The following is a 22418-nucleotide window of genomic DNA, read 5'->3' as shown; positions in this document are numbered from 1 at the left end:
GGGAATTTTTCTGTGTTTGGTGGAATATGATTTAAACACTACACTTCACCTTTGTCAAATAAAGATTTAGCTTTGCAAGTAATCATATTTCATAAGGTATTATATCAGCATACATTGCTCAGTATTGATTAGAAAACTTTAAAAAACTACTTTTTCACAATCTGAAAATACATTACTACGTTTTGTTCATGAAGAGTTTACAGTCATAGTTGCACATAAAGGGTTTATTTTAAATGTTTTAAGGATAGAGTTACATCATAATTATAAAAATTACTTACAGAATTAAGTAACAGATTTAAAGTGTTTATACTTCTAAATGCAGAGAACAGAGAACTGTCTACATTGTTCAAAATAAAATAAAAATAATGAAACCAAGCTCTAAAGATGAAGTCATTACCTAATTTTAAAATGTGAACACGAAGACCTTTGAACCATACACATACCAAGAACCATCCAAATTGCACTAATGATGTAAAATACAAAAAACACAGCATTTTCAAGGAACCAGAAACTGTTTTTACTGTCATTCTTTTCCCATAAGCAACTAATTAATTTTCTGAAGACAAAGACCTCATTTTTAATTCTTTTTTAAAATTAAATTATCTACCTGTTTCAATAAAAAGGGGTTTTCCCATATTTCATTCCAACTTAGTTTGGGGTTTGGCACTCAAAAGAAAAATGCAGTGTTTTACTGATTAGGTGTGACTTTATTTATTTGTTAACAGAATACACGGTCCCTTTAAATGCTGTATGACACATACAACTGGAAAAATTACCTTCTGTTGGCACTATGCTTGTCTCACCGGTGCATTTAATCCTACTAACAACCATTAAAACAGCACAATAAGCAAACTCACAAAAACTGAACACAAAATAAAAACAGAACAAAACCAAACCTAAACATTTTTAACATGCAACTTTAGTTTGTTACATTGAACGTTCTAACCCCCTAAGCATGCAAAAAATGATGGTCTGCATTTAACTTTTTTCCTTTTAAAAAGTTTTACATGGCAGCCTGACATCACACACGCACACACACACAATATACAACAGTACTACAGCAGGTAAATGTGAAAGGCCAATAACTTTTATACAAAGATCCATGGCCTGTGCCATCACAGGCCCTATGTAATTTTGGAAAGTAATGTTGAACCCCTAGAACAAGGAACCAACATTTAGTTACCAGGGTAACGCAAGCACTGCATGCAGATCTGAAACATGAGCCTAAAACAAAGCCCAAAGAAGATGGGCAGGGAGTGGAATTAGTCTCAAGTCTCAAAAAGGTGGTTTAAGCTACTGAAAAAAAGAGAAAAGAAAGAAAAAGGAAAGAAGAAAAAATGAAAAGAAATACCCATAAAATAGCCAATGGGGACATCTAAAAACAACCATAAAATTTACAGTTTATAGATTATACCCTAATTGGCAGAATATGTGGTGTATTAAAGTGGCTTGCAGACAACCCACAAATGCAAGCCTAATGCTAAAAGTGTTCTCCTAGATCTAAACCTCAGATCTTTCAAAACAAACACATTCCTCAATGTATAGCCCCAAAATCAGTGTACTAAGTTATTCACGTGTCTTGTGTGTCATCAATACACTCACTCATTCGTGTTGCCAGAAATATCAACTTGGGCTCATGGAGCCAGGCTCAGCTTTGAGATTTACATGCAGGACTCTTAAGAGTCAATAGAAAACACATATAACAGATCTGCAGGATGAAAACACTGTGTTGCAAATCTGCTCACTTTGTTCAAAACACAAGGAACATTTACTCAGGTACCTAGTGCTTAAGGACTGCATTGAGAAGCTATTCACTATAAGACAATAGCCTGCCTTTGGTTGCCCATGGTGAAATAACCGGACATAATGCAATATAATAGCAATGGACAAAGAATTAAGGTATCATATTTATATGGTGAGTATTTATTACAATTCAACAGCATAATGAGGCACAAGCCTTAAGGCTAAAATATGAAATCAAGCAAAAAAAATGGACAGAAAGGGGCTTAAACCACCGAGTCTTCGGTATACCCAAATCTGAGATCACACAGACTTCTGATCTCTGATTAACAGCATATCTCCTGCATCCTTCCACTAATGGCATAAGGGTGGATTTCAGAGTGCATGTTCCATCAACAGCGCTGTCTTCACAAAACTGCACTTTCATGAAGCAGTTCTTTGAAACTTGCAGAGCTCCGCCTTTGTGTAACACGACAATTTTGTTGCTGTGCTGATCGTTGTTGCCATTCTTATGCTTTCAAAAGCTGCCACACTTACAAGAACAAAAAAACAAACAAACAAACAAACTCAAACAAACAAAAAGAAAAACACCCCACCAACAACCCTAATCTTCATTTGCAACTATCCTGCAAGATTACAACTGTGAAAGGATTTTGCTGCTGAGGGCTGCTAGGTACTTCCACAATCTAATGCAGATGGCTGAATCACTGAGACTGCCTGTAGCTTCAATGAGATAGCACACCACTGGCATGCAGAACTGTAGTGTTCACAGAATGAAATTCAAGTAACAGCATATCTCAAAGTAAGTACAATCTACACCACAAAAAGCAACAACAGATTTAAGCTGCAGATTTGTCTGGACACTCCTACTGTAGAAACGCCAGAAAAAGATTCAGTTGGGAAGGTGCCTTTTTGAATCAAAATGGTTAGAAACAAACAAACAAAAAAAAATCAAAGAAGAAAACAACAACAAAATCAGGCAAACAACAGAATGCAACAGACTGAACAGAAGGCAACAAATGCCTTTCCTTTTCTACAATTAAGTCTTCAATAAAAAATGATTCCTGACCCTCCACCCCCTTTGAGACTGTATTTACCATGTAAAATATAACCATTGTTAGGCATCTAATCCACACATTCAGGTTGCTAGATTTTGGTATTAGATGAGAGACTACTGATTGCCAATGCGTAGTCTAAAGTCTTCTGAAGTAGCATATATATACTGTTAAACTTGTGGCACCAAGCACTTGTGTTTTGCTAAGAGAGTGTAATGAGCAAATAAAGAAGTACAACATTTAGGAGTGAAGGCAGCCTTGTTGCTTGTATTTTACTGGTTCCTACAACTTGTAAATACGGGCTATTAACCTTGCATTTTCTAGTTAACTGGTTATACAGATTAAATATATTTTTATAGTTTTAAGACTTTTCACTGAAAGGTGCGCAAGTCAAACACTTGATATTCTACAGCCATGTGACTACTAAAAATGCACAAGTATTTCCATGTACTGCAAATTCTTAAGAAGCTATATTTAAAATAAAGTGTAGAAACACAGCAGACTGGTGTTACTTGGGTTAGGCACTCCTCAGTGCAGCACAAATCATTCAAACCTTTCAGTAACATCAATTCTGTCCCAACCCTGAAAACAAGGACTGCCAGAAGCCAAGAAATTAAATTTAATGTTAAAAAAGAAGGTATATCAAAATATCAAGCTACACTTGCATGAGGTGAGTGCAAAGCTGAAGAAAGTTAAAATCTATGAAAAAATTTAGAGTAAGGACTACAATACTAGATCAACTTTACACAGCCTGAATTTGCAGCTGTTTTTTGCTTTTAACTCCCTCCTGCCGAGATATACTGACTTCCTCCAAGAAAAGGAGTTCTCCTACACAAAATGTGTCATGTTCACATAATTTTTTTCCTATTATTCAGAACAAAACAGTTTTGCTGGCAGAGATTGTGGGTTCGCAGGGACATTTAAGCTTTCATTAAACTGGAAAGCAGTCAAGTCTTTGTGTCTACAAATTTTACACTTAATAGTTCCACAAATTTGGCAGAGTTCACAATGATGTCTAGGATGTCTTCACCAAATCATAGACATAAATATGGAAATCATCATCAAACTTGATGAAATAGACAGATGGTTTGGCTTCAACTTGATGAATGACCATGCCAGTCCGTTTTGAGCCATCTTCTTTGGCATATTCCACTTGTTTGCCTACCAGGCTGTCCACAACTTCACCTGGTTCCCGTTCTGCAGGAGGTGAATCATCTGTAACACAAAACCAGTGTAGTTTGGTAGGCATGGATAGAATTTCAGTATGGAAAACAACATCAAACTCATCTGCAAAATCAGTAAGAAACTATCAGAACTTTTAAATACATAGTATGCTGTTTTGTTCGGACAAAAATTTAATAACCAGTGTACTTCTGGAATGTACAGTTGCGTATTTTTTTAGCCTACCAATAATGTCAGTTAACATAATGTGTCAGTGAACATGACAACAGTTCAATTTTACAAAGTCAAAAACAGCACTTTTGATTGTTTAATCTTTAATCAAAAAGGTTTAAATACATGTTATCAAAAATGTTTGTGGATTACTGAATTTAAGCTACCAGCAGGAACAAGACTGGATCTCATCAGCAGCTACCCCCTACACAGACATTATGCGATGTTTGAATATATGGAACAGGCACACTTCCAAGATGTGTGCTAAGAGTAACCTCTTTGTTAGAGCTTTTGATGGGACGTTGGAATAGATATCATTACTGAAGTCTAACCGTATTATTTGCTTGGCTAGCAAAATCTACCCAAAAATGCCCTTGTATTTTTTGACAATGTCTATGCCACATGTGGATGCAAAAAGACAAGTAAATTATAGAATAAATACAATAAGAATAATAGCAGTGTCCTGGAGAACTGGAAGTTAGCCTCACCAAAAAACCCACATTCTTTCTCTGCTTCTTTTATGAAGTTTCTCTGTAAATGTACAATTCCTCCATAAATGCATCATCACAAGTAGTTATCATTCTCTCAAAATCAGATTTATGTGAAATATTTGTTGACAAAACGTAAGCTAACACATTTTAATTAGAAAGAATTGTGCAGTATTAACACAGTTTTAGTATCAAAACCGGTATTTTTTCCTTACAAAGAAAAAAGAGCTTAAAAGAAGTTACTAACATCTTTGTGTTCTCACAAAGACAAAGACAAACACAAAGACAAGTAACAACCTAAGCTTGAAAAAATAAACTTCCCTATAAGTTCTAGTTTAACACTATGGCAAATTCTACTCTATCCTATACTCTTGAACAATATTTATTCTCCAAAAATTCTTCACATTAGTAGGAAAAGCCAGAAAAACTTTCATTTCAAGAAACAAGGAAAAAAAACTCCCCATATCTACCGTTTTCTTTCTTCATTTTGCAACATGTGAAAGAAAATGAATTTTCAGTAGCTTAAGTGCTTCTTTTCCCCAATAAACTGCTCGAAGATTTTCCACTTTGAAGACCTACCACAGCTAAATTAAACTGCTTCAGAAATACAAATAAAAAACAATCTCTGTGAGCTACAACACCTCTTTCCTATTAAGAACAGTAGTGGAAAGCTTCTGGTTTGTTGAGTTTCTAATAAAACTCCAGATAGAATCTCTTGCATACTAGCAAGAACATATTTTCAGCAAAGTTAAGAATAATTATAGAAAGCAGTTTTCCTCTACTTACTGCATATACTCCTCTGCTGATTAAAAATGAAATTTTCCAAGTTATAAGAATTATTTTAACATCATCTGCAAACTTAGTGTGCTTTTGAGTACTGTGTCCAGATCACTTATAAAAACACTGAATAGAACTGGCCCTAAAAAGGAGCCTTAGGAACCCCAACAGTCTAATGTAACCCCATTTACTACAACTCCTTGACCTCAACAGATCAGGCAACTGTTCATCCACAAATTTGCTTTACTTCTTAAGCAGAGGATCTCAACTATGTAGTTTCCAAATACAAGTTCCATGCAATCCAAACCCTCTATAATCAAATTTGGAATTGCATCCACAATCAGCTCTAGCCCAGTCTACAGATATGTCCAGAAGTGTATCTAGAGTGAGCGAGCAATTTTTAAGCAGATGAATAAACAAACCACCCCCACAACTTCTCAGATTAACAGAAATGCATTCATACAGGATCATGTCCATGAAAACAAACTCCCATATTGTATGGGGCTGCTGAGGGGCTGCCTGAACCTCTGATTGATCACCTGAGGCAAGCAATGAGTCAGCCACGGGAGTACAGGTGAAGGCAATTCACCTGTGCTGCAGGAAGGGGTGGAGCCTGGCTCCACCTCTCCAAGACCCATTTAAGAGCTGACTGCCAGTGGGGAAGGATCTCTCTGGAGATCTGTTCCACTGGAGTCTATTTTGCAAGCCCAGGATAGGGTGAGTGTCTTTCTTTTCCTACTCCAATATAATAATTACATCATCCAAGCTCCTGGATATGCTATACCATCTGTATATTTATTGATTGTACACATGTCCATAAATACACGCAAATACTTATGTAAAAAGATGATGCTTTCCAGAAGAGAAAAAAATGTTAGTGGGCCTACTTACTTGAATCAGGCATAATGCGAAGGTCACCCTCTTTATAATCATCTAAGAGTTGGTACATGTACAAGACAGGATCTTTCTCATAGGTAATATAAAACCATGTGTTCATAATAGGAGCTCGAGCCAAGACCATCCCCCTCCATTCATCTTTTGAGCCATCTTCTGTCTCAAACATATGTTCCACAGCTTTGCCAATCATTGTGTCTGCCAGGTGGGCATCACTAATTCGAGATGAAGCTGCAATGACAACATTCCGTAAGTTCATTCAAAAGCACAATTATATGCCACTGTGAAAAAGTTTTTGTCTCATGATTCACAAACAGATTTTATTTGAAGTTAGTCAATTCATATACAAAGCAAATACTGTTCATTCCAGAGAGTTTACTTAGTGAAGAAATGCAGAATTTTACTAGTGTTATTAAAACAATAAATCACTGTATTGCTCATATCATAAAATCACAGAATGGCCTGGGTTGAAAAGGACCACAATGATCATCTAGTTTCAACCCCCCTGCTACGTGTAGGGTCACCAACCACTAGACCAGTCTGCACAGAGCCACATCCAGCCTGGCCTTGAATGCCTTGCTCAAGATCAAATACTCATAATGCAATACCAGCATAGGCCACAGCAATGAAAACTATTTGTATATTAGCTAGATATTGGGCAGTGAGTAGGTCAGGCAAACAAGAAAAGGAAGAGAAGTCGAACAGAGAGCAGTTCAAGGAAAGTGAAGTCTTAGAAAATGTTTCCTGTTGTTATGAGAAATACTTAGGTAATATACAGAAGGAAAAATATCACTTCCAGAAATACTACAGACAACATAACCAAGATCACCTAGAGTTTAAATTTTAATGGAAAAATCAAAGTTAACTTTTCATAATCTTGTTATGGTAAGACTCTAAACAAAACCCACAGAATGTAATATATGCTATTTAAAGACAAAAAAAAAACCATCCCAAAAAGACTACTGGATTCTCTGATATTGTCAGATCTTTGTGAAATCAGAAAATTTAAACAGAACATTTAAGATTACCTGCCACGTGACAAAAAATAATTAATGAAATCTAAGTAATCTGATGTCATCTTGGGGATGCCGGGAATTACTGAGAGAGAACATTCAAAAATAAGTGTCAAAATATATGTGTGTATTTAGGAAAACCAAACACTTACCAACTCTGTCTGGAAGGACTTCAAGTGCAGAAACTCTTTCATCTTTGTGCAGCTCTAGTCCATATACACAATCAAATCCATCATACTTTATAAGATAAAGAGAGGGATTTACAGGAACTTGGTCAAGAACTGTGCCCTTCCACTGTGTTACAGGTCCACTCCCTTCTTTCCATCCATGCTGTATTCTGCAGCCTACAATGTTTCTTCGTGGCTGAGAAATAGGTTTGCTTGGTCCCACATTGTTTCTGTGCTTTCTGTACACAGATACAAACATAATATTAAATAAGCATATATTCAAAATTCTACTCTGGATAAGAATTTGTGTACTTTGTCTGCAGGTTAGTGTATCTTAGCGAAATAAAAGTATAAAGCTTATGACGCTATGCTGGAAAAAAAACAAAACAAAACAACCAACCAACAAAAACATACTCAAGAGTAGTGTATTACTCCCAGCAACATTTTAATGAGAGTTTTGTAATTGTATACCTGAAACTAGTTTGCTTAAGAGCAAAATAGCTATGCTATCAACTCACCTGATCACATCTCAAAGCACAGTTACCTCACAGAACTTTACTATCTCGTTTCTCTCCCTTGTGAATAGTAAACATAAATCCCTTACATCAGGATGAAGAAATGAGTGGAAGTATTACTGTCAGGTGACTAAAATTCTTCTAAGGCATTTTTTTCTCCTATAACCTGTGTTTTCATCTGAAGGATATTTAGCTTCCTTCTTTGCTTATTTTGGAGTCGAAGTATTTTTACAGGTATGTCAGCAATAACATTCCTCTGGCATTCCTTTTTATTGTAACACCGTTAAAATTATACGTAATGGTAATGGCAATAGAAGGCATACTTCTTAGCGAACTAAACATTTTTCTGCCTTTCTTGTTTTCATGGAAGTTGCATGAAAATTCCTTCTGGTGAATATCAGTTGTTCTGATCAGCAATCACATAAGCTATTTGACAAAGCACTGAATGCTTTATGCAAGTTTTATTCTATACAGTTATTAAAATCACCAACTGACCATTCGAATACAAATGGAAGAAACATACGAACATTATGACAGTATACTGGGGATAGGAAATTAGTACTATGTTTATTTTAGCATTTTTTAATATACATTTTAATTCTTAAAATGATTATTTAGAGGGGTGACACATCAAAATACTGGTGAATCTCAACTAATACTAAAGTAACTGTTTTGATTAGTTACTACCTGTTACATACTTCATTTATATGGCAAACATGCAATAACATTCTTAAAAGCAACATCTGAAGAATGAAAATAGCTTACAAACAAAACAATTTGTTTTCCTTAAAGACAGCAGTAACTGAAAAGAAAGATGATGAGAGCTCACAGAGCAGTGCATGTATGATAGAGATACAAAGAAGACAGCAGTGAAATCTCAGTCCTACAGAATAAGGCACTCATATATGAAACTAGAATGTATAATGCTGAAGATGTAATCAAAATTCTATCAAAAACGAGATGTATGATTATTTCATCAGCTTGTTCCACCTCCAGAAAAAGATCTTAGCAGAAACTTCAATGGTTGAATTTAACAAAATTCCCCTTTTATGATTAGAATTTTTCAGCAAGAAAAGGCTACAGTGTTTGTAGTCCTAACTTCTGAGAGCATAAATTATTATAAACTATCAGCTACAAGGCTCTTTCTCACAGTTGGTTTTAATTTTATGCTGAAACTAGAACGCATTTTCAAGCTCTTGCTCAAGTTTTCTTTTTTTTTTAAATTATAATGGTCTCAGTAATACTTTATTATGACTGAGATGAGACAACAGAAATGAGTCTTACATTTACTTAGTTCTAATGAATCTTAGTATCACTTAAGACAGAATAAAACAAAGTAAAAAAACTTGAAAGCTACAATAACATCAGTTTTTTATGTTTATATATGCTGCTAGTTATCTGATTCTTGAAAAGTTTAAAGATACTGTTCAATTTCAATTTTTGCTTTCTACCTGTAAAGCACCCTGAAATGTTTAAAGTGAAACAAGTAAGTGAAAAGCTTCATAGTCATTCTAAATAATACGATGAAAAAATACTGCAAAAGTGAGTTCAAACTAGTAATTACCTTTTAAAATGCCTTGGAGAGAGCAAAAAACAAATGTAGTCAAACACCAGCCAGATCAAGTTGTTTTTGAAGGCTGTTCTACTACTGAACTGCCATTCGCTCTCATTTGCAATATTTTTTAATGTAAAAAATGAGATCTTTAAATTAGTACATTTCCAAGGAAAATTTATATTTTCTTACATATGAACATGTGGTAAGAAAAAATATATAGCTTCTTAAGTAACAGCTACCAATTTATTTTCATCCAAGACAGAAAGTAATGAACCCAAGTAATACCTTAACAGTATGCTGTTTCTGTAATACACCAAGTAATAAAAATATACACAGCCTCTGAGATGCTATATCCAGAAGACCCAAAATGTTTACCTCTATTAGAATTCTCTTCAAAAATTCCACTCAGATTTTCAGATTGAGATAATTTTTCTAGATACATACAACACATGGAGTCAAACAAACAAAAAAACAGCAAGCCCTAGAAATAGTTCTCAACACATCAGACATATCCTCAGTGTGTTTCAGATCCTCTTCCATACCTTGAAGACATTAAGCTGGTAAAGAAAACCTAGTTATGAAAAGGCTTCATTATCGAAACCAGGTTTGTGAGACTACACAGGCAGAAAGAAATCTTCCTGCTTCTTCAATTTATGCTTAGATGGTCCTCATACAAACTTTCATTTTGTATGTGCTAACAGGAAAAACAGTGTACTGCAGAACTACTTACGATTGGCAGCTGAGAACCATTACTTCAGGACTGTGCTTACAAGACAAACTGGTATTTATAAAAGGAGCACGGCAATTTCCAATAGTCTATCTAGTTGTCCTTTTAATTAACTTTCGAAAAAATTTAAGTTTTGTCCAGCTCTCAGAGAAATATGAGTTAGAACTAGGGAAAGAAAAGCAAAGGAATGAAAGAAAGCCATACCCCTAAGATTTAGGAGGAAAAAAAAACAAAAAACAAAACAAAACAAAACAAAAAACCAAAAAAAACCAAAAAAAAAAGCACAGCTGCAAAAAAACTGGCAAGAAAACTCTGCAATTGTGTAAGTGCAGCACAACAGCAATGGTCCAAATAATTTCAGGCTTTCATAGTATGAGGAAGAAAAACTATTAAAAATGGGACCCCGAACTTATTACAGTCTACCACCAATAGCAGAATGGCAATGAAACAATTATTATTAACTACTTTTCACAATATTCAGATTATGAGGCATGTTAGACAAAGTGCTTTCTACACTCCCTCAAAACTCACTATTTAGTTGCAAAATCTTACGATGCTGCAGGAGCCAAGATTACAAGTTGGTTTAAAGAGGGATCAGAAATTCAAAAGGCTAGGTTCACTGATAGTTAAACTATAGGTACAACCTGCACCTTGAGATCCTCAAATTGCAAACTACAAGAAATGTGGGGAGAAGAAAGGATTGATACATACATAATTTCTTGTACTCTTTTCTTAAGTACCAAGAGTGGAAAAAGAATGAGATCTGAGAGACTACTGACTGATCTGATGCTAATGAGGTCAGATTCATATTCACAGCAATCGTCACTATCCACTGACATCATCTGGAAGATCTGTCCTTATACAACTGAGTATACTATATATTGAACACTATAACCATGGCTGAATCCTTTCCAAAAGGCTCAACAGTTGACTACCACTTAGTGATGACTTCAGAAGAGTAATCTGCATTGCTCATATGATCACTTCCTTAAATCATGCTCTCTTATGTACTCTTGGCTCTTCCCTCTGCCACAAAAATTCTGTAACAAGTACAAAGTCTCCCCTATGGCCTTAACATACCGATAGGCTTGTTCCTCTTGTTTTATATTAAATGAGGAATATAAAAGTCATGATAGCTAAATCAACAACAAAGTATGCATTACTTACTGTCTACTGTAACAACTCAGAGTATTATAAGCACATATTTTTACAGAATCATCCATATCTCACTTTCTTACTGTAAATTACGCATGTAAACAATTCTCTGCTAGTCTCTCTTATTCTCAGATAAGTCAGTGAACAACACGTATCTTCGTTTGGCACATAAAACCTTCACTAAATGATCCAGAAACAGTTGAACTAGGCTAAATTAACATAAAACTAAGCTGGATAGTTAAATTCCTCAAAATTGTATCATATAGCCTTTATGCTAGCAAATGCACAACCTATTTAGGTATTTAAAAACTGTATATCAACACAACAGTAAAGACAAATCTAGCCACCCTCAAGTACAAAAGGCAACCCACCTCTGATAGTCTTCCCATCATACACTCCTTTCTCTGAGCGGTTGAAAAAGAACAAGAGAAATTAAGTTTTAACCAACTCTACCTGCCTCTAGACAAATAAACTTATGTCTTTGCCTTCTATGAAGATAGATAAGAATGGATAATGATGAGTTGGTGGAAGGGATTAGAGTAATTTTACATAAAATTTTGTCTCTGGGAAACAATTATTACTTATTCAAAAATGTTAAGTCACTGACAATACACTTGCTAGGCAAACTGCTTTGCATTGATGCATGTCATAAACCACTATAATAGGACTTTAGGTTTAAAATGGAACTAGTGACTTTTTAATAAGTTTCAGGCTAAAGCAGCCTAGATTTCTCCATCAGAGATGCAGTCAGATACATCTCACTGTTTGATACTAAGATCAATAATGCCCAAAGTATTAACTATTTTCTCACAGCTACTCAGCAACCTTCAGCTGCTAATTGAAGATCTTGTACAGGAAATAATGCATGTCATGAGAATGCATAAGAAGATATCCTGTACACATGAATAGCAGTCTTCTAACAGACATACTTCAGATGTCCTTTATTTCAGAAAAGTGAAAAATCCTTTTCAAAACTACAGTTCTTGTGAATGGAAGATAAAATATTTCTAAGGTTTCCATACTGGTCTACCAGTAAGAATGCTTTAGAATTGTTAGTAACGGATGAACGTTTTGCCAGATTAACAGAGGTCCCTGAGTACATGTGACTGGTTTCTGGCTTGCAACTGCTTCTCTCTGAATCCCAGAGAAATTATAAATTGTAGTCACAAGATAATTTCAGAATAACATTCAAAAATGATGCTTAAAACTCCCTTAGTGGCTTATTCTTTCCTACCACTCTCCAGAAAGAACTGAAGTCTGACTCTACACAAAACGACTGAATGCTATTCCCTAAATTTTACAGAAGCTAAGTGATTGGAACAATGCAGATATATTTCTAAAACAGTCCTTCCAGTTACAGACAGCTATATTTTTGTAAAAATATTAACAACTTACTTGTGGGAAGTTCTTTTCTTCATCATACTGGCAGAGACTCCTGCATGACCTACAATATAAATGATGATGGAATTACTGAAAAATAAAGTCTGTGTACAACGTCACAACAATCTATATTAAAAAAACTTATATATAAAAATTTCTCTATGAGCACTAAAATGTACACAATCCAAAGATGTCATGTTGTGAATTATCAATGTACGCCTGCAATGGGAGAAGGCTTTACAGAAATAAGAAATAAGCTTGAGGAGTGACGAGGCTACAATAGCTAAAAAGGCTGAACTTCACTTAACAGGGACCTGGTCTATGTTCTAGAAAAATGGCCACAATAGTTGAGATGACCAGCTAGCTACAACAGTTAGATGATTGTGTAACTGTCTGTTCTTACGCTAATCAAAAACTGCAAATGCATGTCTTGCTGAATTAATCAGACCAACATGGAGGAAGCATACATATGATTCAGCCTAAAGAACATAAGAAAACTAAGCAATAAACAAAAGAGGCATGAAGAGAGCAAGTCTCTTAAGTTGGCTTCAACTCATATATTCCTTTTGAACAACTAAGAATGTCTAGCACTATGATGAGGAGCTTGTTATAGACATGTTAAATAGAATCATATTTGCATTGTGATTCAGCTGGACGTTACAATTACTATATTAATTCTGCCAAGCATAACTTATACTTTAATTGCTGTAATATTTTGCTAAATCAAACAGTAATGAAATGTCTAAAGACTTAAAATAATGTGTTTAAAGAGTTAAAGCCTCCTTTTGTGAAGTATGCAAAAGAATCTGGTAAGAGAGTCCTGCATTCTTGCCAGTAGAGGCATAATGCACAAGAAAGTCCATGACATCACAGGGCAGATGGTAAGCAGTACTGAGAATTCTGATAAAGTATGACAGTCATGAATAAGAGTCTAAAGAAAGGTACTTCACACAGCGATTTAGGAAAAGTAGTGAAAACAATAGCTGCATATGGGCTCCTTAAATGTGCGGAACATTTACCCTGTGCACTTGAGTGCAAACAAAGCCTGGAAGAAGCTAGCAGAAAAATCTGAAGGATGGACAGAAATCTTTGGTGTGATTTTTCATGGATAGAAGGGCATTGCACTTATTCCAGGATATTTGGGATGAATGTGAAAACTTAAAACCTTATAATAAGAGAAAGCAAAGGAGAAAAGAAGGCTGGTGATGGTTGTGAGAATGCTGCTGCTGAACAGTAGTTAACTTGTTTTTTTAGCATGTGATTCTTTCATGATGTACAAAACATGATGAACACATCTAGAAAAAAAATATAAACAAGTTTTCTAAATCAGAACTATATCATCAGAACACACTGAATGCCCAGTGTATACGGATTCTTTTCTACAGCCTACTCAAACAGACCCTATTAAAGTCACATCTGTTATATATATATATATATTTAGACTAATGAATGCTCAGGAGATGTTTGGCTTGATTCTGATTCTCCCAATCTTTATCATATGAATTGAAAAAGCACCAGGTGAACACTTTGGATAATTATGCACTCCCTGAAATAAATTGATCTCAAAACTAAACCAGGAAATAAATCCCTAGAATGGATGGCCTCTCTATAGGGAAAAGGAGCAAACCAGGTTATTCTCAGTATAGATGATGCTCACAGTTCAGTATTAGAAAAAAGGATACTTCTATAAACGCCAACACTGAAATAAGCAGACCTCATCCTGTCTTCTGGGTCAGACAACTGCTTGTCAACTATGGTTAAGGGTAGTGGCAGAGAGCATGGGGGATGAGAAGTATCAGATGGTTAATGGCGGTTGGGAATGCTCAAAAGTTGCAAACTCCCTGATAAAATCAGCTACCTCAGATAGGTTTGACAGACCCAAGTCTGTAGGGTCATGCCAGGGAGCCCTCAAACTTCCTTGGCAGTACAGTGTCAAGAAGCTTTTTGCCTGCTAGAGGGAGAGCTTTATAGAGCTGATAACAAAAGGCAGAGAGGTGGCTAATTGCCAGGACAAAAGTACCATCACAGCCACCACCACAGTGCAACTGCTACATTATGATTGTGCTCTTATAAATGAAAATCCCATCTAACATCAAATACATTCAGAGGGGTAAAGCAGGCATTAAAACAAAAGCTTGTTGTGGGCAGTATTCAAAAGAACATTGTCAGAGCAATGAACTAATGTGTAACTAATCGGACATGTTTTACTAACATCTATAAACAGCCATGTGTATAAACATGCTCAGAATTTTGACTATTAATGCTTAAATAAACACTCACAGAAAGACATTTAATAAAGTTTTTCTACAGGTCTAAACAAACCAATCTTTCTATATTTAACAGTATGTACATGTTCCAAGCATAGCTTTGGGTAAGGTAAGCCATGGTAAGTCATAGCAGTATCACACAAGAGAGTCAAGCACTAAAAGTACTCCTAACCATCAGTCTCCATAATATTCTTATTCTTGCTTTTTCAAATGGAAAAATAAAGAGGACATATAAAGTAACAAATGGCAGAATTAATACTGTATCTTATAACATTCAAGCTTGAATCAAATCCTCAGATTTTTGTTTCCAGCTCTAATGACATCTAAAAGGTCTGGGTTACAAAAACAAGCTTTACAGGGTAAATACTAAAGCAAATATAGCAGTATAGACTTTTAGGAGATCATACAATTAGAACTGTACTTTAAGCACATTTATATGAACTTTCAATGAGAAAATAATAATTTCAAAAGATAACCAAAAGTTTGATTAGAAATGCTGAAGAATTTGGGAGCTGACTGCAACTAAAGTTGCTTCTGTATATGAGGTGGTTATGTTTAATTTATACTTAATTAAACAAAATTTATTTTATTAAAGTATGGGGTGTTTACTAAAACTACAAATCTTAAAAAAAAAAAATTTACTCATAAAGTAAAGGATCTGCATCATCAGAACATTAACACGTTTCATGTTTTAAATTACTGACAGATGATGGTTTTGGCTAAAACAGCTCAGCAGAATCACAGAACACCCTGAGTTGGAAGAAGTCTATAAGAATCATGAAGTCCAAATCCTGGCTTGACACAGGACAACTCAAAAATCAGACCATATATCTCAGAGCATTGTCCAGATGCTTCCTGAACTCTAGTGAGCTTGGTCCACTTCTGTTCTTGTGCATGATCATTCTTGTGTGAGATTGAGGAGGAATTTGTTGACTAGAGAACTATCATCGAGCTACTCAGTTAGAGCTTTCAGAATTATCATGTTATAGGAATGAATCTCTTTACTGTGCTCAACATACTTCTTATATATTCTTCACTAGCAAGCAATAATTTGCCAATAACAGTTTACTGGCTTAAGATTCTACCAAGCAACAGCAATAAGACAATAGGTTTCTCAATGTGACAACATTAACTATGCATATCAGCAGAAAAGTGTAAAGAGAACATCTCGTTATTCTTTAACCAGTTTGTTCTAGTTTGCTGACTCCCAGGGTGTCCTAGCTACAAGGCCTACCATGGAGTTTATCAAACCCATGGTGATTCACCCATAGTTACATCCTCACCCACAGAGAACAATACAGAATACGGTCTAAATGACTAGAATCAAAATCAAAAGATTTATGGACCCTCATTCTGCAAAGACAGTGAGTGGTTATCTTTACTTCTGCTTAAGGATGAAGACCATCAGCTGAGGAAAAAACACCAGTATTAACTGAGGAGGGAGTGCATGATCCCCAGAGACCCTTGTTGAAAATTCCTGAATCCTCTACTCAAGTGGGTTGCCACCCCAAGCGCAGTCAAACTACCTGCAGTATATAATGTTGAATGTGCACATTTACCTTTGTTGTTCCACCAACCACAGATCAAGACTCAAGACAACTCTGGGTCCATGTTAAGTGGTGAAATTTCTCCCTCTCTGTCTTTCCCCTAATCTTCTTTTACTCATTTTTCTTCAGTAACTGTTGCCTACTACTAGAAAATTACCTAATTTTACCTCTAAATAGTTGTTAGAAAGCTCAGTAAATTGTCTGATATGGTTCCGTTGAGTCACTATCTGACTAGGTTGCTCTTGCAACCCTTCTCAAACATACAGTATCACTATTTGGAGGACTTCAAACACTCACCACTCACTGAGTGGGATAAAACAACTCTGCACAGAACTTTTTCTTGATATCCAAACTGAACTTTCCCTGTCGCAGCTCCATCCCTTTCACTTCTACTGCTGGTCACCAGAGAAGACTGCCCCTCCACACCCCTCATGAGAAAGCTGTAGGCTGCAGCGAGGTCTCCCATCAGCCTCCTCTTTCCTGGACTGAACAAACCCAGGGACGTGCATTCCTGGTGCAGAATATGGCACTTGCTCTTGTTAAACTTCATAGCGTCCTTAGAGTCAGAAGGGACCTTTAAAGGTCATCTAGTCCAACTCCCCTGTGATGAAAAGAGACATCCACTGCTAGATCATGTTACTCAGAGCCTGTTCCAGCCTGGCCTTTAAACTCTCCAGGAATGGGACATCCACATCTCTGGGCAACCCACTCCAGTGCCTTATCACCCACACTGCAAGAGACATTTTCCTTTTATCTAACCAAATTCTACCCTCCTTAGGCTTGAAACCATTTCTCCTTGTTCTATCACAACAAACTCTGCTAAACAGCCTGTCCCCTTCTTTCCTGCAGCTCCCCTTTAGATACTAGAAGACTGATACCAGGTCACCTCAGAGGATTCTCCAAGCTAAACAGCCCCAACTATTTCAGCCTGTTCTCATAGGAGAGATGTTCTATCCCTATGATTATTTTTATGACCCAAATTTCATGTGGTTTTTGATTCCTTAGTCCTCCAATTTGTCGAGGTCTCTGTACAGGACTTCTACACCCTTGAGAGTCAGCATCTCCTCTCAAATTATTATCATCTACCATCTTACTTAATCCTGCATCCAGATCATTTACAAAAATTAGAAAGAAGTCTAGATCTAGATTTGAGCCCTACAGAATCCCACTGGTGACTGGCTCTGAGTGATGCAGTCCCATTTGCTGTAACTCTCTGAGCCTGATATGTGAGCCAACTGTTCACCCATCTCATTACATTTTTGTCTAGCTGTGTGCTGGACTGCATTTCTCACAGAATCCTGTGTTGAGATTGGGAGTCATTCTCAGTACTTTGCTGAGAGTATGTGCATTCTTTTAACATTTCATCAAAGCACATAAGCATCATACCAAGCAAACAAATGCTAAAAACAAAAGTCTGCTAAGGGTTGAAGAGGTGACTTTTACTCTTTTTTGGTGTCAGCTGAAACTTGACAGTTCTTGAAGGAACTTGTTTGTTCCTATATTAAGCTCTAAATTGAAGAGACTGACGAACATTTAGCTCCTCACATCACTATTTTGGACAGTTTAATATATAATTACAACATTTAGATATAACAAACTTACAAGAAGGTAAGATGATATGTATTTGAAGATCCTAAGAGAACAAACCCACTGTATGAGTGATTATAAGCCAATTGCCCTGAAATCACTCCCATACTTTCCACTAACATTTCAGAAGGATGTAAACTCATTTAAAGACATTTTAAGATAAGTTACTGAATTATGTAGCGCTTCCCTCAGCTAGCAGATCTCTAATTGTAGCAACAGTTCACCGATTCATGTTTTTTCTTTCTTAATGGGGATGGAACAAGAGTCTGTACTCCAATTTTAACCTTACATAACAAAGCCAAAAGCAAAACAATCTGACAAATCAGTCTGTCCAAGTTTTCCTTTGCTCAGGACAACTGCTACAGAAATAGTTTTTGCATTATGACTAGAAAGTTCAAGAGTATCCACAGACAATTCAGAGTTGTAGCTATACTTCAAGATGTAACTCATGCCACTTCATTATCTATCACTCTGGACAGCATTTGTTCTACTGCTAAACAAGATATAGTGGAGATATACCTCAATAATCCTCGCAATTATCAGTGAGAATTTTGAAATCGGAAGGGTTTAAGGAGGAGGGTCCCCACACGTGTAGAAAATAACTTATTTTAACAACTGCATTACTATTACTATTACTATTAATAGTTAAATTTTAATAGTTAAAATTTACAAATTTCCTTGCCCGATTGTCTTTCAGCTACAATACACCTAGATAAAACAGTAGTAAGATAAAAACTCTATGATAAGAAGTGGATAGATTGCGAGCTGTGTCTGAGTAACAGCCATGACAAGGTTGAGAGCTTATGGATTAAAATCAGGGATTGGTCCAGTAAAGGACATCTGGCGTCTGGGATCTGCTACAGGCCACCTGATCAGGAGGAGCATGCTGACATGGCCTTCTTGCTTCAACTGCAGCAAGTGTCACACTCATAGGCTCTTGTCCTAATAGGGGATTTCAACCACCTGGATATAAGCTAGGATAGCAGCATAGCGGGTGGCAGACAATCCAGGAGATTCCCAGAGTTTGCTCAGGATAACTTCCTGGTCCAGGTAATAAGAGAGACCAACATGAAGTGAAGCCTTACTGGACCTGATGCTCACCAATGCACGGGAGAGCATTAGAGAGATTAAGATTGGAAGCAGCCTGGGCTGTAGTAACCATCCCTGGTGGAGTTTGTGATCTTTACGAATGCAGGCCTGGCAAAAAGCAGAGTCAAGGACCCTGAACTTCAGGAGAGCAAAATTCCAGCTGATCAAGGAACTGCTGGATGGGATCCCTTGGGAAACTGTCCTTAAGGGTGTAGGAACAGAACAGAACTGACAGCTCTTTAAGGACACCCTTCTGCAAGCACAAGAGCTTTCCATCCCCCAGCAGAAGAAATCAAGCAGAGAAGGCGGGTGACCAACATGGCTGTGCAAGGACGTGCAGCTTAAACTGAGTGAAAAGAGAGAAAATTTATGGGAAGTGGAAGCAGGGTGGTGTAGCCTGGGAAGAATACACAGATGTTGTCCACATGTGTAGAGATAGGATCAGGAAAGCCAAGGCACAGATGAAGTTGAATCTGGCAAGAGATATGAAAAATAACAAGCATGGATTTTACAGGTAAATAGGCAGGAGGAGACAGGCCAAGGAGACTGTACCCCCTCTGATAAATGAGGATGGAGAACTGGCTTCCTCAGACCTGGGAAAAGCTGAGGTCCTCAATAAGTGCTTTGCCTCAAACTTCACTGGTGGTTATCATGGTGCAGATCCTCCTTATTACCATATTAAGGCACATATGAGACAAACAGGTTATGTGAGACAGCCAGCATGGCTTCACTAAGGACAGATTGTGCCTGATCAATCTGGTGGCCTTCTATGATGGACTGATAGCATCAGTGGATAGGAGAAGGGCGATGGATGCCATCTACCTGGACTTCTACAATGCCTATGACATGGTCCCTCACCACATCCTTCTCTCTAAACTGGAGAAGATGGACTGTTAGTTGGATTAAGAATTTGACTGGTCACAACCACAGGACTGTAATCAGTCATTCGGGGTGGAGGCCAGTCACATGTGGTGTCCTTCAAGGGTTGGTCTTGGGACCACTGCTCTTCAACATCTTCATCAATGACATAAGGCGATAGAATTGAGTGCATTCTCAGCAAATCTGCAGACAACACCAAGCTGAGTAGTGCGGTCAATACACTGAAGGGAAGGGAAGCCATCCAGAGGGACCTGGATGAAGTGGGCTGGAGAAGCAGGCCCACGAAAACCTAATGAGGTTCAACAAGGCCAAGTGCAAGGTGTTGTGCTTGGGCTGTGCAATTTCAGGTATTTATATAAAAGAACTCCTTGAGAATAGCTCTGTATAGAAGCATTTGGGAGTCCTTGTGGATAAGAAGCTGGACATGAGCCTGCAGTGTGCATCTGCAGCCCAGAAGGCCAGCACTATCCTGGGCTGCAATAAAAAAGGGGTGCCCATAAGGGAGAGGGAGGTGATTGTCCCCCTCTACTCAGCTCTTGTAAGGTGGAGTACTGCATCCAGGCCTGGGCCCCCGAGCCCAAGAAGGATGCAGAGTTCTTGGACCTGGTCCAGAGGAGGGCCACTAAGATGATCAGAGGGCTGTAGCACCTCTCCTATGAAGAAAGGTTGAGGGAACTGGGCTTGTTTAGCACCAGGAAGACCTCATTGTGGCCTTCCAGTACTTGAAGGGAACATATAAACAGGAGGGGGAATGACTGCTTACATGGGTTGATAGTAATAGGACAAGAAGAAGTGGTTTTACACTAAGATAGGGGAGGTTTAGGTTAGACATTAGGAGAAAGTTTTTCACAGAGATTGTGGTGGCACACTGGAACAGGTTGCTCAAGGATGTTGTGGATACCCGTTCCTTGGAGGCATTCAAGTCCAGGCTGGATGTGGCTCTGGTCAGCCTAGTCTAGTGGTTGGTGATCCTGTCCACGATAGGAGGGTTGAAACTAGGTGATTATTATGGTCCTTTTCAACCCAGGCCAGTCTATGAATCTATGAAAAATTCTCAGACTGCCGTTTTTCCTGTTAAGAAAAGTTTTTAAAACAAATTACTTTTTTAAAATAATAGCTGATATAAATAGATGTTATTTAATGAAGTAAATGAAGTTGTTAACCTTCAAAAATAAGTTACTCAGCTAAAGACTATATATACTACACTATATCATAGATCATATAACCATTAACACTGCTTTGACAAGATATACACATTCCTATCTGCATAACAGCATCGTGTGGAAGAACATTTCTTTATTTGGTACTTGTACAAAAGGTCAGAGATGGCACAAAAAGCCTGTATGTTCCACAAACAATTGCTGCTGCCAGTCCCTATCAGCCCTGAGATCTTGGCATGCAGCTGAGGCTCCACATGGAACACGTCACCCCCTGTCACCCTGCAAACAGGTGGTAGAGGGGAACTGGCAGGCAGACGGTGTTCCTGCTACAGTGAACTCCAGTCCTCTCCTCCACCTAGTCTCCTGTCCTTCCCCCCTAGTGAAGAACTGGGAGGTGTGGGGCAGAGGAAAAAGCAGTATAACTCTCTCCCAGAAAGACACCAGGGTGATATTCACCAGTGGTGGATCCGCTGCCCTGCCATCAAGGCAATTTATGAGAGGAGGAGGGGTGGAAATGGATACTGGCTCAGCGAAGTGGACATCCCCCATCCCGACCATACTCAGCTTCTCAGGTGCCTCTGCACAATAGGTTTAAGGCCCTGGAACTTGAGGGAGAGGTGAGTGAGGCTGTGGAGGGAGGTCCACCCATGAGGTTGCCTTGGGTGAAGTGGTCGACCCCACACTTCAAGACTGACTCCACCCAGAAGGACAGGAGGGTGGTTGTCATAGGCGACTTCCTGCTGAGGAATGGAAGGCCCTATATGTTGGCCTGATCCTACCCACAGGGAGGTGTGCTGCCTCCATGGGACACGGGTCAGGGAGATTTCTATGAAACTTCCTGGACTGATTCGCCTTTCTGATTATTACCCCTCATAGACAGTTCAGGCTGGCAGTGACGAAGTCACTGAGAAAAGCCTGAGAACTATCAAGAGAGACTTCATGGGACGGGGGCGGGTAGCTGACGGAATAGGCGTGCAGGTGTTTTTTTCTTCTATACCTTCAGTGGCAGGAAAGGATACTGAGAAGATCTA

General features: G+C 37.7%; 1 protein-coding gene across 1 annotated transcript; it reads right to left on the bottom strand.

The window, feature by feature from the left end:
* Positions 1-206: 206 nt before the first annotated feature.
* On the bottom strand, positions 207-12962 carry SPIN1 (spindlin 1). The gene is made up of 4 exons (XM_010725849.3): positions 12874-12962; positions 7512-7765; positions 6344-6577; positions 207-4010 (listed from the first exon to the last, which is right to left on the bottom strand). The coding sequence occupies exons 1-4, from the start codon at positions 12897-12899 to the stop codon at positions 3811-3813; spliced, it is 714 nt and encodes a 237-aa protein (XP_010724151.1). The 5' UTR covers positions 12900-12962; the 3' UTR covers positions 207-3810.
* Between the last annotated feature and the right edge of the window lie 9456 nt (positions 12963-22418).

The sequence above is a fragment of the Meleagris gallopavo genome, chromosome Z (assembly GCF_000146605.3).
Source record: "Meleagris gallopavo isolate NT-WF06-2002-E0010 breed Aviagen turkey brand Nicholas breeding stock chromosome Z, Turkey_5.1, whole genome shotgun sequence".
Taxonomy (NCBI): Eukaryota; Metazoa; Chordata; class Aves; order Galliformes; family Phasianidae; genus Meleagris; species Meleagris gallopavo.
Note: the sequence above shows the minus strand (reverse complement) of the source record. Positions and strands in the feature narration are given on the sequence as shown.

What these genes read in the sequence shown, in the direction of transcription:
- SPIN1 (XM_010725849.3), bottom strand. Translation starts at nt 12,899, where the DNA reads ATGATGAAGAAAAGAACTTCCCACAA. An exon ending in AGTCCTTCCAGACAGAGTTG is followed by an intron (nt 6,578 to 7,511) that starts GTAAGTGTTTGG and finishes TTGTCATTGCAG; the next exon opens with CTTCATCTCGAATTAGTGAT. An exon ending in TCGCATTATGCCTGATTCAA is followed by an intron (nt 4,011 to 6,343) that starts GTAAGTAGGCCC and finishes TTTGTGTTACAG; the next exon opens with ATGATTCACCTCCTGCAGAA.